This window comes from Cricetulus griseus, chromosome X (genome assembly GCF_003668045.3).
Source record: "Cricetulus griseus strain 17A/GY chromosome X, alternate assembly CriGri-PICRH-1.0, whole genome shotgun sequence".
Lineage (NCBI taxonomy): Eukaryota > Metazoa > Chordata > Mammalia > Rodentia > Cricetidae > Cricetulus > Cricetulus griseus.
Genome location: NC_048604.1, coordinates 113,619,893 through 113,634,538, shown reverse-complemented (window position 1 = coordinate 113,634,538; position 14,646 = coordinate 113,619,893). Strand labels below are relative to the sequence as shown.

Sequence of the window (14,646 nt, the reverse complement as noted above, 5' to 3'; positions counted from 1 at the left end):
GCACTATTCTCTTCCCTCTCCATGCCATCTGTCTTCTCTGCCTTTAGAAATCTAGGTGTCTCTCTATTTGTATTTCTATAGGCCATTGAGACTGGACTAGGCTACAAGGTGTAGGCAATTCTAAACTGTAACTTCACTTTTATATCACTAGAGCCTTCTGTAATACCTCATTAAAATATTTCCAAATGTGCTACGGGGAAAGCCCATGAGGTCTCAACCCTACACAAAGAACTACATGCTAATCAGGAATGCTGAGAGTGGGAAAATAGTCTTCCCCAGGGAAGAGCACACCAATTATTTATTCAGCACCAAATAGGCAGCTCTGAAAATGTACATTCAAGTAACATTATACAGACTAAGCAGGTTACACTTGGGAATATATATGTATATACATATATGCATATAATAAGAATTAGTGAAAAAGGCCATAATTTTGAAGGAGAGCAAGGAAGAGTATATGGGAGGGTTTGGAGAAAGGAAATAGAAGGGGAAATGGTATAATTATAATTCTAAAAACTAAAAGAAACAAAGTATGTGGGTGAAATGCCTCACTGCAAAGTACTTTATCTGGGTTTCCAAACTCAAGTTCAATTGCTGCACCAGGAGGGCTGCCAGTATGGGCCCAATTAGAATTAAGCACATGCCTCAGTCACAAAGTAAAGGCTCTTTTTTTTGTTGTTCAAGCATACGGAACATATATGTATTCAACATCTAGCATATAGTATTTGCTCTCCAAGTAAATAGAAATTGAACCTCATTTTTTATGATATGGAACATGTAAAATTTGTTTTCCCTCCTTTTAGGATTTTTAATTCAAATATAATTATACCACTCACTCCAACTTCTCCCATATGACCCACTCCTTCTCAAATTGATGGCATCTTTTCCTTTGATTTTTGTAGTTCTTATAAACACACACACACACACACACACACACACACACACACACACACACTTAAATATAACCCACAGAGTCTATTTAGTGTTGCTTGTGTAAAAATGGTCAGCCCTGTAAAGTTATTGTTTTTTAATTCTTAGTGGCTATGAACATTTCTTTAAAAATGTGATTGAATATAAGAAAGCCATATTATTCTATTGCTGATTTTGCATTTTGGATTGTAGGTGTTATCAGCTGCAGCAGCTGCTGGTGTGTCTGTAGCCTTTGGGGCACCTATCGGTGGAGTATTATTCAGCCTGGAAGAGGTAATGACTTCTGTCTGTAAAGCATGTGTATGCTTTGTATTAGAAATCTTGGCCAGTATCTATGTATGTTGCAGTCCTTTAGCATGTAAGCAGAACTTTCTGGCAAGTTGTCATTTCATTTAAAAACAGTTTTTGCATCTTGACTAAGTTTGCTTTCTCACCTTCTGTCTTATAGGTCAGCTACTATTTTCCCCTCAAAACACTATGGCGTTCATTCTTTGCTGCCCTAGTGGCAGCATTTACGCTCCGATCCATCAATCCATTTGGAAACAGCCGCTTGGTTCTATTTTATGTGGAGTTTCACACCCCATGGCATCTTTTTGAGCTTGTGCCATTCATTGTGCTAGGCATATTTGGTGGCCTTTGGGGAGCTCTATTTATCCGCACAAACATTGCCTGGTGTCGGAAGCGTAAAACCACCCAATTGGGCAAGTATCCTGTCGTCGAGGTACTCATTGTGACAGCCATCACTGCCATCTTGGCTTTCCCCAATGAATATACCCGGATGAGCACAAGTGAGCTCATTTCTGAGCTGTTCAATGACTGTGGCCTCCTGGACTCCTCCAAGCTCTGTGATTATGAGAACCACTTCAACACAAGCAAAGGCGGTGAGCTACCGGACAGACCTGCTGGCAAGGGAGTCTACAGTGCTATGTGGCAGCTGGCCTTGACACTCATACTGAAAATAGTCATTACTATATTCACCTTTGGCATGAAGGTGAGGAATGAGGAATTCTTTTGGTGAATTCTGTGTGAATGTTCTGTGTGGATGTGGGCTTTGGAGGGCAAAGCCAAAGTATCCTACAGTCTTGATAGTTCATGTGGCACCAACTTTCCCCAGACGCTCCTTTGCCCCTCAGTGTTTTCATGGTAACTCCGTCTCAAATTGCTTAAACCTATATTTAGGTCAAATGCAAACCTCACTAAGGAGTTTTTAAGAGACACATTTTCTCTTTTTCTATGTAAAAACATTTCCCCCACAAAAAAGATAGTGAGATATTTGTGCTAAAACATTTTCTATGCCAGTGCAATATGTGACTAATGCATTGATAGTCTTTATAGAGTGGTTCTCAACCTGTAGGTTGTGACCCCTTAGGGGTTACATATCAGATATTTACAGTACAATTTAGAACTGTAGCAAAATGACAGTTATGAAGTAGCAATCAAAATAACTTTATGGCTGGGGGGGTCACCACAACATGAAGAACTGTATTAAAGGGTCGTAGCATTAGGAAGCTTGAGAAGTGCTACTTTATAGGGTACGTGTTAGAGTTAATTAAAGAAGCACAATTTTAGCCTGAACTCCATGAGGTTACCAATGTTCTACCATATTAAATACATTTTAGTGGTTAGCAGCTTCATAGAATTCAACCCAACACACAGCTAAATGGTGTTTTTATAGTTAGTATCCCTGCTGACTTGGTAATGTGTAGGGTCCACTTCACAGGTTAAGATTAAAATATTTCAACTATCAAAACCAGATAACACAGTCCAGTGAGATGGCTCTACAGGTAACAGAGCTTGCTACCAAGCCTGTGGATCTGAGTTCATTTCCTAGAACCTACATGGTAAAAGGCAAGAACCAACTCCTGAAAGTTGTCTTCTGGCCTCTACACAAACATCACACTCACACACCACAATAAGTGTAAAAAACAATCCAAGCACATTCTTACACATAGGAGCTACAGTTGATCTCGTCCACTTGCAGAGTAGAATTATCTGAGGAGTTAGTCTAGTGCTCTATAGCAAAGTAAAGTGACAATACCAATAATTTATTGTATATCTCAAAATGTTCAAATGATAGATGTGTTAATTATTCAGATTTGATCACTACACGTTGTATACACATTCAAATATCACACTGAATAAATATGTACAATCATTGTGTCTTATTTAAAAGCAGATCTTAGGGTGTCATTCTTTACCTTTAATACCTTAAGTTACAATCTCCAAGTTTTAGAAGAAACAAAAACAGAAATTTGGTTAAAGCATTTGTTTCCTCCATTCTAGGTTTTTCTTCTTTTTTGTTTCTTCTCTTTAGCACCCTACTACCAAATTGTTCCCTCTCTTCTCCATGGAAAGGCATTTGAACCAGGGATAAGATGGAGACCCTGAAAAGTTCCTGGGTGCTTCTTGGGTTGATTTCAACATTGTTTCATTGTTTTCTAAAGGGAATCTGTAGATCTACAGAACACCAACTTGAGTGCATCCCAATGTCAATTGCACACTAAAATCAAGGAACCATAAGCTGTCTTGACTTTGTGTGTACTATCATTTCCTTCCTTTGATATTAATAGTTCATAGAAGTCAAGAAACAAAACAGGAAGGTAGATGAATGTTCCTTTTTTTTCAGTTAAGCATGCAGCTATAGCCACCATCTCATTTAAAATTTTTGTTTAATCTACTGTTGTGTTGTTATAAGGTAGATGGAAACTTCCTATGCCATCTTTTTTATTTGAGTGATGGGTTAGGATACAATATATAACTATCATTATGAGTATTTTATTTAAATCCCAGCACTAATATTCACTAACTGTTGACCTTGGGTAAATGATTTAACCTCTCTGAACCTTAGGGCCTATCATTTAGAAATAATAATAATATCTAATTTCTGGTGTTATTATAGAACATCTATCAAAATCTTTATATAGACCATCCAGCATAAAACACAATAGTCAACAAAGGGTAGATTGTTACTGATAAAAATTCAGAATTGGGGGAAATGTCTGCATATATAAGAAATTCCATCTATTTTCCTTTTTCTTTGGGAAAGGCCTAATTTCTGCCTCCAGTTTTGTGTTGGTCTGGAGAGTTCAGGCTCTTGCCTGATGGACCCCCGCATCAGGGTAAGCTTCTTCGAAGTCATCCTTGCCTGCACGTCCCAGAGAACCTCTAGTCCCTGTAGTGTTACACAAATCTTTGCAGCCACTTGGTAGCATAGTGCATAGTTAAATTGTCTTTGGCCTGTTTGCTTTGCAGAGGGTCAGTCCTCTAGCCCTACCATATGGCAAGAGCAACATCATTTCTCACTAAGCACCTGTTGCTTCTCTTTGCAGATTCCTTCCGGTCTCTTTATCCCCAGCATGGCTGTTGGTGCTATAGCAGGCCGTCTTTTAGGAGTAGGAATGGAGCAACTGGCTTATTACCACCATGATTGGGGCATCTTCAATAGCTGGTGTAGTCAGGGAGCTGATTGCATCACACCTGGCCTTTATGCTATGGTTGGGGCTGCAGCCTGTTTAGGTGAGTAGTGTTTGGCTTCAAAAAAGTTACCCTGCCAGTGACATACAAATGAAGAGTAATAAGAAATGCAATGGACTGCAGAGTGCAGAGTGTTTTTTTTTTCTCATAATTATCCATTTCTTGTTGGGTTTACTATTTCTCAAACATTTTAAGAAAGGTAATTCTAATCTCTCACATAGGGGAAGTCATCAGAAATCTGGACATAGCTACCTGCATAAGAATGTGTATCACAGTAATATTTATAAGAACCAAAATTAGGCAGGTGTGGTGGCACATACTTGTAATCAGCCCTTGAGAGGGTCTCAAGTGCCAGGCCTGCCTAACCTACACAGTAAGACCTTCTCTGAAAAGCAGCCCAGCCTCCTCCCCTGCCAATGAAAAGCAACCTAAATTTGAACAAGAAGGAACTTGTGAAGTAAATTGTGCTCCATCCATATATTACATTCTATGGCCCTTAAACATGATGCTGTTACATATAACATGTTTTTGTATGTGTGCATGTGTATTGTGCTAGGGATTGAACCCAAGGTATGCTACTTGCTAGGCAAGCTCTGAGCTATATTCCAGTGGAATATAAATACCACTGAGCTATATTGCAAGCTTCCTTTTCACTTTTTATTTTAAGACAAATCTCACTAGGTTTTTCCTACACATATGATCCTCTTGCCTCCACCACTTGACTAACTAGAATTATAGGCATGAACCACAAAGCCTCTGTTAACTTTTAGCATCTTTCAATGTGATATTTAAAACTTTTGTCTTACATTTATTTTATGGTGGGAGAAGAGAAGCCATGGTGTGTGTGTGTCAAGGTCAGAGGACAACTTACCAGATTCACGTCTCTCCTTTCACCACTTGGGTTCTGGATGGTCAAACTTAGTTCATAAGACTTGGCAACAACTAGCTGTCTTGCTGCCGCAACCCTTTAATTTGTTTGTTAATATAATTTAAAATTGGGAGTAATGTTGAATATTCCCAACAAATGATGGGAAAAAGTATGATAGGGAACTAAACATAATATGAGCTCACATATGTAAAAATAGATGTTTTGTTTCAGAAAAAATGTGAAAATTTTACTCTGCTTATATATAAAAATACAGTTTTGAATTGGAGAAAACCAAAAATTTTATTCTGCTTATAGACAGCTACATTTTCTGTGATAAGTATGTATTACATTTACAGTTAGGAAAAAAAACAAGTTTGTAAACTAGAAGGCTGTTTCTGCTTTTATTTTGAGAATCTAAGCCATGTCTACTGTACAGCCTTGTTTTAATGCAAACTGGAATCTGCTGAGACACCGTTCTAGCATTATTTCTAGTTCTTTTCCCAATGAAACCCACAGCAGGTATGCAGTTGTAATAACTCTTGTGCTTTCTTTCCTATGTCTTTTTTCTTTGTAGGTGGGGTAACTCGGATGACTGTTTCTCTTGTTGTCATAATGTTTGAACTGACTGGTGGCCTGGAATACATTGTGCCTCTCATGGCTGCAGCCATGACAAGCAAGTGGGTGGCAGATGCTCTTGGGCGAGAGGGCATTTATGATGCCCACATTCGTCTCAATGGATACCCCTTTCTTGAAGCCAAAGAAGAATTTGCTCACAAGACTCTGGCAATGGATGTGATGAAGCCCCGGAGAAATGATCCCTTGCTGACTGTCCTTACTCAGGACAGTATGACTGTGGAAGATGTAGAGACCATAATCAGTGAAACCACTTACAGTGGCTTTCCAGTGGTAGTCTCCCGAGAGTCACAAAGACTCGTGGGCTTTGTTCTTCGAAGAGATCTCATCATTTCAATTGGTAAGGATTTCAGTAAAGGAATAAAGGAATTTTCTAAGTGTGCATGAAGTCAGGGAAACAAAGGGAAGGGGCCTGGTTAAGGGACAGAATGTAGAGCTAGCACTTCAACTTGCAACTTTTCATTCCCTTCTCTTCACATAGAAAATGCTCGGAAGAAACAGGATGGGGTTGTGAGCACTTCCATCATTTATTTCACTGAGCACTCACCTCCAATGCCGCCATATACTCCACCTACCCTGAAGCTTCGGAACATCCTGGATCTCAGCCCCTTCACTGTGACAGACCTTACGCCAATGGAGATCGTAGTGGATATCTTCCGCAAGCTGGGACTGCGCCAGTGCCTGGTTACACACAATGGGTGAGCACCCTTGAATAAAGGCAGTTTGGATTATGGGAGAAACTGACTAGAGAGATAAAAGGGAGAACCCAAGTTTAAATAAACACTTTTAGGCCTTTTCGAAGCTCCAAGAAGAAGGTAGATATGATTAAAGGGTCTTGTTTGAGAGATGCAAACTATTAGTTGCCCATTATCAGTAACTCAGTTTCTCCTCTACTAAGAAAGGAACTGTGCTGCTGGGTACAGGCATCACTGAAATTGTAATGGTGTCAGAGATGTACAGTGGTACCTCCAACCCTTTGGACATGCCTTCTAATCACCACGGGAAGACTGAAACCATGGCTAATACTGACCTTCATATATACTATGTTTGTCACTGTATATTCACATGCCTATGAGGAAGCTTAATTTATAAGTCAGATGCAGTCAGAGAGTAAAAACAATAAATGTGAAGTAGAACAATTATAATAATACTGTCATAAACATTTTGTGATTGCAGAGTTCCCCCTCCTTTTAAAATATCTTATTGTTTTAGACTATGGTTGCCCTTGGGTAACCAAAGCCATAGTTACAGAGACTGCTGACCAGGGTGGTAGCACACACCTGTAATCCCAGCACTTGGATAGTAGAAGCAGGCGAATCAGTTGTTCTAGGCCAGCATCAGCTATGTAGTGAATTTATCCTACCCTGGTCTACATGAGACTCTATCTCCAAAATCCCCTTGTTATTATTTGAGGAAAGAAAACAAATATCCAAGATTCAGTGAGGTCTATCTACACAAGGGCCCCCAGTTAAATAAATAGATGGTAGGGTATAGGCTATAAATCACAAGTCTTTGAACTTCCAAGCCCAAGACTATTCTTCCTGGAATATATCTTGTCCAGTAAAGAAGCCCCACTATTGTCATTGGGAAAGAGTACAGGCTAAGAAGATGCCTGAAGTGTCTTCTTGTTTTTAATACCCTATGTTAACCTAATAACTCTTTTCCTCCTGCTTCTAAAATTTGGAAATGACATACATAATAAATAACTTACAAGAGCTAAGTCAGTAAGTAGACTTTCTCTAGTAGGTAGTGTTTACTAAAGCCCTTACTCGTGTAAGAAAATACTCCACGAGATTCTGGGAGCCATGAAAGTAATCTTTCTCTGTCCTTGAATAGTGTGCATGGTTGTAGGGAAGTCAGGAACATAGAAGTGATCGTAGGGCAAAAGCAAAAAGAATAAGGACTGTGGACCAGCCTGCACAGAGCATGCCATTGCTGGGAGCAGTGCGGAGTCTCAGCTGGTTCATAGGACCAGGGATGTTTGGGGGTGGGGGAGCATCTGAATAGGACTTCGGTAAGTAGGTAAGATTCATAGGTTTGAAGAGTAATATTTAAATTATTTAAATCAGGGGGAAATGTGGGACCTGAGACCTAGATGTAGAAGTGTTAGTGTTATTTAGGGATGTATGCATTATTCCATTTATATATATATATATATATATATATATATATATATATGAGTTAGCTCATCATTCTCCAAGTACACATTGTATTGTGGTGAGAAAGAAAGTTGAGAAAGATTAAGGAGGACAAGAATCACTTTTAGCTAAGAACGCTATTTTCACTGTACATTTATTTTGGCTTTGTTTTATGTGTTTGTCTTTTAGGCGCTTACTTGGAATCATTACCAAAAAGGATGTGTTAAAGCACATAGCACAGATGGCAAACCAAGATCCCGATTCCATCCTCTTCAACTAGAATCATGGGTTGTTTTGGATATAAAACAAGGACATTGTGGACCATGGATATATTTTATTAACTGGGTACCCAAAACACATTTCCCATATTTGGATGGTGAAGTCGTATTAGTGTGTTGTCTGTTTCCTACAAGTTAACCAGTTGCACTACATAATTTCTGGAAATTAATCTCTCTAGAAGAAAATACAGATAGGCTTATGTGATAATGCATTATGGAGGGTTCACGAAAGAGTAAAAAAGACTGCCATGGTTTAATTATGTTTGTTCTTTAAAATTATTTTTTTTTAATTTAAAAATAATTGTTAGCCAATATGCAATCACTGAAAACTATGCAAGAAAAATTCCAACTATTCTGACATATAGCCTGAAGGAAACTCATGAAATAGTCATGTGTTGGGGGGGGACTCTAACTGTCATTGGTAGAAGATGAAGTGTGAACTAAGGGGCTTTGCCTTTCAAGCTACAGAAAGGAAAGCCAGAAGGAAATAGCAATGGCATTTTTAGACTGTGAAGATTCAGTTAAATTCTTATTCCTGTTACAGTATTTAGAATTATTAGTTTGTTACGTTTACCTTTTCAGGAGAAGACAGTGCTGCTCTGGTTATCTCCTCCAAGTGAAGTAGAGGGGTTGACCTTTAGAGCCTGCTCGCCCTGGTCTTTAAAGTGCACAAAGTTAAGTTACAGAGCTTTCTCCTTGGCTGCAGAAAGGCTAATTTTCCAAATGGCAATGCTAGCTAGTAGTCAAGGACTTTGTTAGGAATTTATTAGTATCTAGGAATTATTTCTCCCGGTTTTCTTGAAATGAAGATAAAGTTCTGAGCAAAGTCGGTGACTAGGAAGTTCACATTTTTGTGAAGTCCTAACGAAATCTCTTACCCAGATGCCACCTCCATGGATGATGGTGCTTTAGGCTTCTGGAATAAGTAAGAATAGTGTATGGAAGCGAGTCTAGGCTGAATACTGGTAAAGCAGGGGAGAGTGAGAGCTGCATCAGTATCCGGATGCATTCCTTTGAAAAGACCACCAGTACTAAAATAACTAACTGGACATCTGTGCTCCTCCTAGTGTGGAGTATGCATAACAGGCCATTGTTCCTGTGATCAATGAAGTAGGCTAGAGATAGATGCTTCTCCATGTATTGAAAGAACTGGAACGGGATAGGCAACTGCAGCTACCTTGAGGTACCAGATCTGACTAAATTGCAGAGCCATCCTAAAACCTAGGTGGATGGATGAGGCCTGATGACACCAAAGGTGCTTGTACCCAGTTAAAGAGGTGCCTGTCTCAATTTCCTACCACAAGTGTGGCAGTTTAAAAAAATCATATTATAGAAACACCTGGTGGAATTCAAGAGCCACCACCAGCATTCCAACCACTCTTTCATTTTCTATCATTTTATCCATGTGCAATTACTCTCCCTCCATTCTTTTTGCTTTTCTTCTCAGCACTGAATCCTCTTTAGGATGGAGCAGTATGCTTAGTTAATCCTTCCTACTAATGACAAAAATATCTACTAGGGCTAGTTAAATTGTAAGCCAAGGCTCAGCAGTGTTGAAACACTTAGACTAGAGGTGACACTTTTGGTTTGCCATGTGCCCCCGTTGCTGCTGCCGTGCCTCCATTTCTGTTTCAGCTTCCCATGGCAGCGAGGCCACAATGTTGGGTAAGAGTTCAGCCTTGTTCATCTTACAAAATCTGTCCCTGCTACTTCCGACTGTCCTTCTAGCTCAGAATCAGTGGCCCTTGGCACATTCCCATGTGTAACCCACCCCTCCCAAGCAACTCGGTGTACCTCATTTTAAAAGTTGTTGATCCCTGAGTCAAGGACTTTTTTTTACCCCTACTTCTTACTGTTCCAAAATCAGAAATTCCTTTATTATCCAGGGCTGAATAGCCAAGACATATTTTGGTTTTTTTTAATCTTTACTATGTCAACGTAGCCCCCAGAGTTTCTCCTTTTAAATCTATTGCTCTGGCATTTTAATGAAAAAGAATGCTTGGGGTACATGGTATCATAGTCATGGCTCTGTGACTTTATGTCTTGTTCCTTCTTTGCCACTGCATTCTTTGTGTGAGATAAGACTCTGCCTGAGCAGATAGTGTATTATGTGGAGATCAGAGATCTTGTCTATGTATTTCAGGTTCAGTTGGTACCTATTTCATTAGTGATCCCTCTTCACTAAAGTCTGCCAAACAGGAAACGTTACTGTGACTGGTATTTGTTGGCATGGGAAGGTTTGGTCATGTCTCATAGAGCAGCAGTGACATGGATTGTCTCGTTTGCCTTCTAGTTTTTTTTTTCTTCATTGTACACAGACGAGCCAGTGTTAAGGTGCTACTTCAGAGAATAAATCTAAGAAATCAGATAACACTGTGCGAATGGATACTGTCTAGATGCTAAGCACCGATGGGCCCTCCAGATAATTGACAATATCCCTTTGATACCTCACTCCTTAGAAATACCATTCATTAACCTCAGTTTCTCAGGAATCCTTGTAGCTTGTATGCCAGAAATTGCTGTATTGGTATGGTGTCCATTTTATGTCCAATCCCTCAATGATTGGCTGGTTCTTACAGGAGTACTTTACAAGGTTGTTAGCCTAGCACCTGGACACACAGCGGTTCTTGTCTTGAGGTACAGGGAAGTTCTTCCTGTCATTGCCATTCCATTTCATCAGTTAGGTAATCCTCAAAACAAAACAAATCTGAAAACAAAAAGAAAAAATCAAAGCCAATATAGGGAAGTCTGTCATAGCCTCAAATGACTACATACCTCAATGGTAAAATACTGGATAATTTAAGATTTTTAAATGAATTGAGACAAGTTTATTTTGGTACTGGAAAAGAAAATAGCCTGATATAAGGAAAGCATTTACAGAAGAACACCAATAAATGCCTCAAGAGAATTTTCCAAGGAAATATATCTGGAGGAAATTTAGCCATGAAGGGAGTTGATGGATCTGTAAAAGTCTAAATTTTATATCTTCACAACTTCAATGGAAAGAACTTAACATAGTTTGGAGAGACTGCATAGTGAGCTCAATTAGAGATAGCAAACGGGGACTGGCAACGGGAAATAATAGCTGTTAAAGATCATGTCTACTTACATCTGGTTAGAAACAACCACATTGCTTTGCAGCACCCTCCTCTCTCTGGCCCCAGTGTCCTGGCGTAGCCCAGCTGCAGAGTAGAGCTGATGTAGTTCTCAGAACAGAGCACTTCTGGTGGATTAGTTGGAATTGATGATACTTTGAATTGGCCAGCTGGCCGAGCAAACGATTAATTTGCTTGTTTAACTGCAAAGCAGGCCAATTGTTTTGGCACTCGAGTCTCAATCTGAACTCTCTACAGGAAAAGCAGGGGCCTTTCTAAAAAGATCAGTCTCTGAATGTGTGGGCTCGACTTCACTGTTCTAAAATGTTCATCTTTGCAACCACCTCTGGGATTATCTGGTTTCCCTTTATGGAGAGGGGGAGGCACCAAAAATGATGACAGACCTGTTAACAAAATGTGCCTGATGCCAGGTGGTATGAAGAAAGCCGTCCCGTGTCCTAGTCCATGCTTTTTGGTATAAGGTGGGCAGAAAAGCTTAATTATGTGCCCCAAAGGGAGAAAAAGGCAAGTCATCTACAAGCCCAGGATTCCCAAACTAGAGCCTCAAAGCACCATTTGGCTTCAGGACAGTCTAGTTTTGTGGACAGGGTCAGCATACGATATGTACTTACAGAGGAAGGTACTATCTGAGTGTCTAGATGATAAACCTTCTACCATTTTGTTTTAAGCCTCCCTACTATGTCCTTGTTCTATATTGAAAATAAGGTGTCTTCTCCCATTGCAGATCAGAAGCTGTGTAAATTTGGAGATGAGTGGGCACAGCACAGCTAAGAAATTGCTGGGCTTTGCTTCAGTTTCAGCCATTTGTTCCAAGGAGAGAGGTTCTTGGAAAAATGTGTATTAGCAACTTTAAGCTACTCCCTGTATATATGCTGGCCACATTCTCATTTCTAAGCATCTGCATCTGGGCAAAGTTATAAAGAGATGAAGGGAACAAAATGAATTTTCCCATGATGTTAATATGATTTTGTCAAATCCTCCAAGAAGGATATGATGTGGACTTTTCCTTCCTTCTTTCCTTCCTTTCTTCCTTATTTCTTTTCTCTCTCTCTCTTTTTTTGCATGGGGCCTATGAGGCCTCCCAGCCCAACTTTCCAGTCAAAAATTCCTACCTCTAAGTTGCTACCAAAGGGTCTTTGGTCTGCCTGTACACACTTGTCAAATGGATGGCCTGACTAGTGTTTGGCCTTTTGAGGAGAAACTGATGGTACATATAAGGCAAAAACACAATCTGTCTCTGCCTCGTTTCTTTTGCTCCCCCTACCATTTGTATCCTAAATTCAAATCTCCCCATTTTTGTGAGCTTGTTGTTTGAATATGGACTTTGGTGGGTAGGGAGAAGTTGACCCTGAGAACGGAGAATGGGAACTCCTCAGTTGATGAGGTCATTGGCAGTTTGCTCACTCCACAGTAGGGGCCAAAGCCAGCAATACTTACTGGGAGTGTTGAGGGCTTTAGCTGTATTATATATTAGTCCAAATGTGCTGGAATTTGGGGGTAGTTTAGGATTTAATGAGAAAAAAATGTCATTTAGTGAAATGGGGAAGAAGGCAGGACTTGTGATGGGTTTTTTGAATCAAAGTGGGAATGTTCAGCCTTGCTGTTGAGTAGAGGGTACCTCAAAATATGATTCTTTCCCCTCCATTCACTTTCTTGCCTTTCACTTTACTTTCTTCTCCATTGTCCTGCCTTTTTAGTACTCAGCTTTTTATATAAGTATTTACTTTTTTTTACTATATATTTGGTCCTTTGGGACTGTGTGATGATTAAATTGTATTCCATTCAAGATAAAATTATATGTTTAATATTTTATTCTCTAAAAATTGTCTTTTGAAGCTATGCTGCTATCCAGGTACAGGCCAGAAAGGAATTGGGCCTGATAGCATCTTGGTCATGTCACCAAAGGGTGACTATAATGTCATGATGATGACTCTTCTTTATTTGACCAAGCCCAGCCTCCTGTTTATACCTCTGCCCATTCATTTCTGGCCATGGGAAATATACCAGCTATTGGGTGAGCCATTGAAGCCAGGAGGACCAGAAGGGCAGGATCCAGCCCGTGGGCACCATGGGAATATCTCTGTAGGGAGCTCATTAGTAGGGCTGGCTTCAGTTGCAGTAGCCAAAGAAAATCTGTCTGACTGGACATTTTAATTCCTAAGATTTGGTCAAAGTTCGGCTGAAGCTAATGCATAGATATCTGTAGTAGCTTGGCATCCAGAGAGGAGCTTCAACCAAAGCTAATAAAGCCCAAGTGTCCACAGGAAGCTTGGAGCAGAGCTGTTCAGAACAGTCATTTACAGAGTGTTGCCAACCCTTCAGCCATGCTTTTGTAGCTTTAGCCTCACCTGCTTATAGATACAGCCTGATCCAAAGCTGTGGCTTAGCGCTCACTTTGTTCTGCTCCCTGGTCATGTATAGTGACATGGTGTAAAAAGGAAAACATGGATTGGGGAGTTAGGTGACCTGGTTTGTATTCCCTATGCTTCTACTAACTAGCCTCAAGATCTTAACCGCTCTGTGCCTCAGTGTTCCCATCTGCAAAATGGGGATAGTGTAAATTGCCCTACCTACCTCACAGGGTTGTTGTGAGGATAAACTGAGACAATGAATGGAAAGCACTTTGACAAATAAGTGCTATGCAAATTGTAAGAAATGGAAACAATCATGTTCAAGGCAATGGAATGGACATTAGCAGAAAGGTTAATGGGATTGTCCAGCCCTTTCTCTGTGTGGCTTAAACCTAGGTTGCCATTGCTTTATACATTTTCACTTAGCACAGATTTGTAATTATGCATGTAATAAAGCACAGCCTTATTCAACTTGATTCTAGTATGTTTTTGAAGATCCTGAACTTTTGAGTGTTGTGTTTTTTTATCATAAAAGAAAACATGAGGACAAGGTGTGGGTTTTGTGGAATGATTTAAAAAGCAGCTGTGGGGCTGGAGAGATGACTCAGTGGTTTGGAGCACTTGTCGCTCTTGTAGCAGACCCAGGTTCAATTCCCAGCACCCACATGGTGGCTCACAACCATCTGTAACTCCAGTTCCAGGGGACCTGATGATCTCTTCTGGCTTTAACAAACACTGAGTGTATACACAGTGCCCATATATACGTGTAGGCAAAACATTCATAAAATGAGTTAAAAATTTTAAAGCAACTTAAAACCACTACTATCAGGCTCACTTCTTTAAAAATGTTTGTGAAAT

The 14,646-nt window shown here is 39.9% G+C and overlaps 1 protein-coding gene across 4 annotated transcripts in view; it reads left to right on the top strand.

The window, feature by feature from the left end:
* The window catches only part of Clcn5 (chloride voltage-gated channel 5), a 178,560-nt gene extending 164,296 nt beyond the window's left edge, over nt 1-14,264 (top strand). For all 4 annotated transcript variants that reach the window (XM_035450135.1, XM_027433285.2, XM_027433283.2 and 1 more), the window contains 6 exons: nt 1,123-1,203; nt 1,379-1,921; nt 4,260-4,446; nt 5,847-6,245; nt 6,387-6,603; nt 8,233-14,264. In XM_035450135.1, the coding sequence (XP_035306026.1) occupies nt 1,123-1,203; nt 1,379-1,921; nt 4,260-4,446; nt 5,847-6,245; nt 6,387-6,603; nt 8,233-8,323 (1,518 nt within the window). In that variant the 3' untranslated portion in view covers nt 8,324-14,264. The remainder of the gene's footprint in view (nt 1-1,122; nt 1,204-1,378; nt 1,922-4,259; nt 4,447-5,846; nt 6,246-6,386; nt 6,604-8,232) is intronic.
* The last annotated feature ends 382 nt before the right edge of the window (nt 14,265-14,646 follow it).